The sequence below is a fragment of the Andrographis paniculata genome, unplaced genomic scaffold, assembly GCF_009805555.1.
Source record: "Andrographis paniculata isolate CXL003 unplaced genomic scaffold, ASM980555v1 Contig52END, whole genome shotgun sequence".
Taxonomy (NCBI): domain Eukaryota; kingdom Viridiplantae; phylum Streptophyta; class Magnoliopsida; order Lamiales; family Acanthaceae; genus Andrographis; species Andrographis paniculata.
The window spans coordinates 3,673,043-3,674,467 of NW_026137587.1; the positions used below are offsets into that span (position 1 = coordinate 3,673,043).

The window sequence follows — 1,425 nt, forward strand, 5'->3', positions numbered from 1 at the left end:
AGGGAGTATTTTTTAAAAATAAATATAGTAGTATAATGAAAAAAAATGAAAAAAATATAATAAAAATAGTGATAAAAAATAATTTTTTCACTTTTTTTAATATAGTAAGAAGTGATTTTAATTTTAAATAAATAAACTTAATGGACGAAAAAATATATATATATATATAATTTAAATAAAAATTAAAATGTATTATTTTTTTTTTTTTACTTTACACGTGTAAGCGTGTGTATATATATATATATATATTCTCTTGTTCCCGCTTCCCTTGCAATCATTAATTTGTTCTTGAGAGCTTCAAGTTCCTCTCCAATGGCGTCCTCCGGCAGCAACCACAACCCTAGCCGCCCTTTTTTTCCGCCGGCATTCCACTCTTCCGACGTAGCCACCTCCGTCCCCAACACCACCTTCGTGCAGGCCGATCCCTCCACCTTCCGCGCCGTCGTCCAGCGCCTGACCGGCGCGTCTCCGGCGAAGGCCGCCGCCGCGAAATCCTCGGAGATCGGTCCTCGTAGGCCGGCGTTCAAGCTCCACGAGCGGAGACCGACCGCCAGGAAGCTGGAGATCAAGCTCGGCGGCGGAGCGTTGGCGCGCGTGGCCGGAGAAAGCACAGCGTCGCCGGTGTCGCCGCTGGAGTACCTGGCGGCGCGTGGCAGCCCACGCACGCCGATGGAGGAAGAGGAACGCGCGATTGCCGAGAAAGGATTCTATTTGCACCCGAGCCCGTTAAGCACTCCGGTAGGATCCGACCCGCCGGAGCTCCTGCCTTTGTTCCCTCTGCATTCTCCGATGGCTCACGACGGCGACGGCGATCATGATAGTCATCATCGATACAATAATATTTTTATCAATAAGAATTTTTAATTTCTATATATGTTAATTAATTTATTTATTAATTCTACCTTTTTTTTTTTTGTATGTAGATTGTAGGAGAGTAGAGGTATTATTAGTGGTTATTATTATTATTATTATTATTATTATTAATTGAGTTTATTGTAGTAATATGATTTTAATTTTTAAAATTTTGTTTGTTTGGTTTGTTCATAAATACTGTTTTTTATATGATTTTTAATGAATATTAATAAAAAAAAATTAACAATTCAACATAAATTATTATCTTTTAGATTATTGACATAATTTTTCTTATTTTATATTAGAAATATATATATATATAATTCAAACTAAAATACGAACCAAACACATTACCTTTATTTTTAATTTTTTTTTTAACCAATTAGATTATATATACATTTTAAAAAATGAATTCAACATATATATATATATATATTACATTCAATTTTTAAATTTTATGTGTTGTGAAGGAAGCCAAGTCTCCTGTTGAAAATTACACACCTTATAAGTCTCAAATGAATTATACTACTACGAGATGTTTTAAAGCAAGTCCAAAAATAAATTCGTGCACAT

General features: G+C 35.4%; 1 protein-coding gene across 1 annotated transcript; it reads left to right on the top strand.

The window, feature by feature from the left end:
• Positions 1 to 282: 282 nt before the first annotated feature.
• On the top strand, positions 283 to 926 carry LOC127254794 (VQ motif-containing protein 11-like). Its single transcript, XM_051280075.1, has one exon. The coding sequence runs from the start codon at positions 313 to 315 to the stop codon at positions 862 to 864; it is 552 nt and encodes a 183-aa protein (XP_051136032.1). The 5' UTR covers positions 283 to 312; the 3' UTR covers positions 865 to 926.
• The last annotated feature ends 499 nt before the right edge of the window (positions 927 to 1,425 follow it).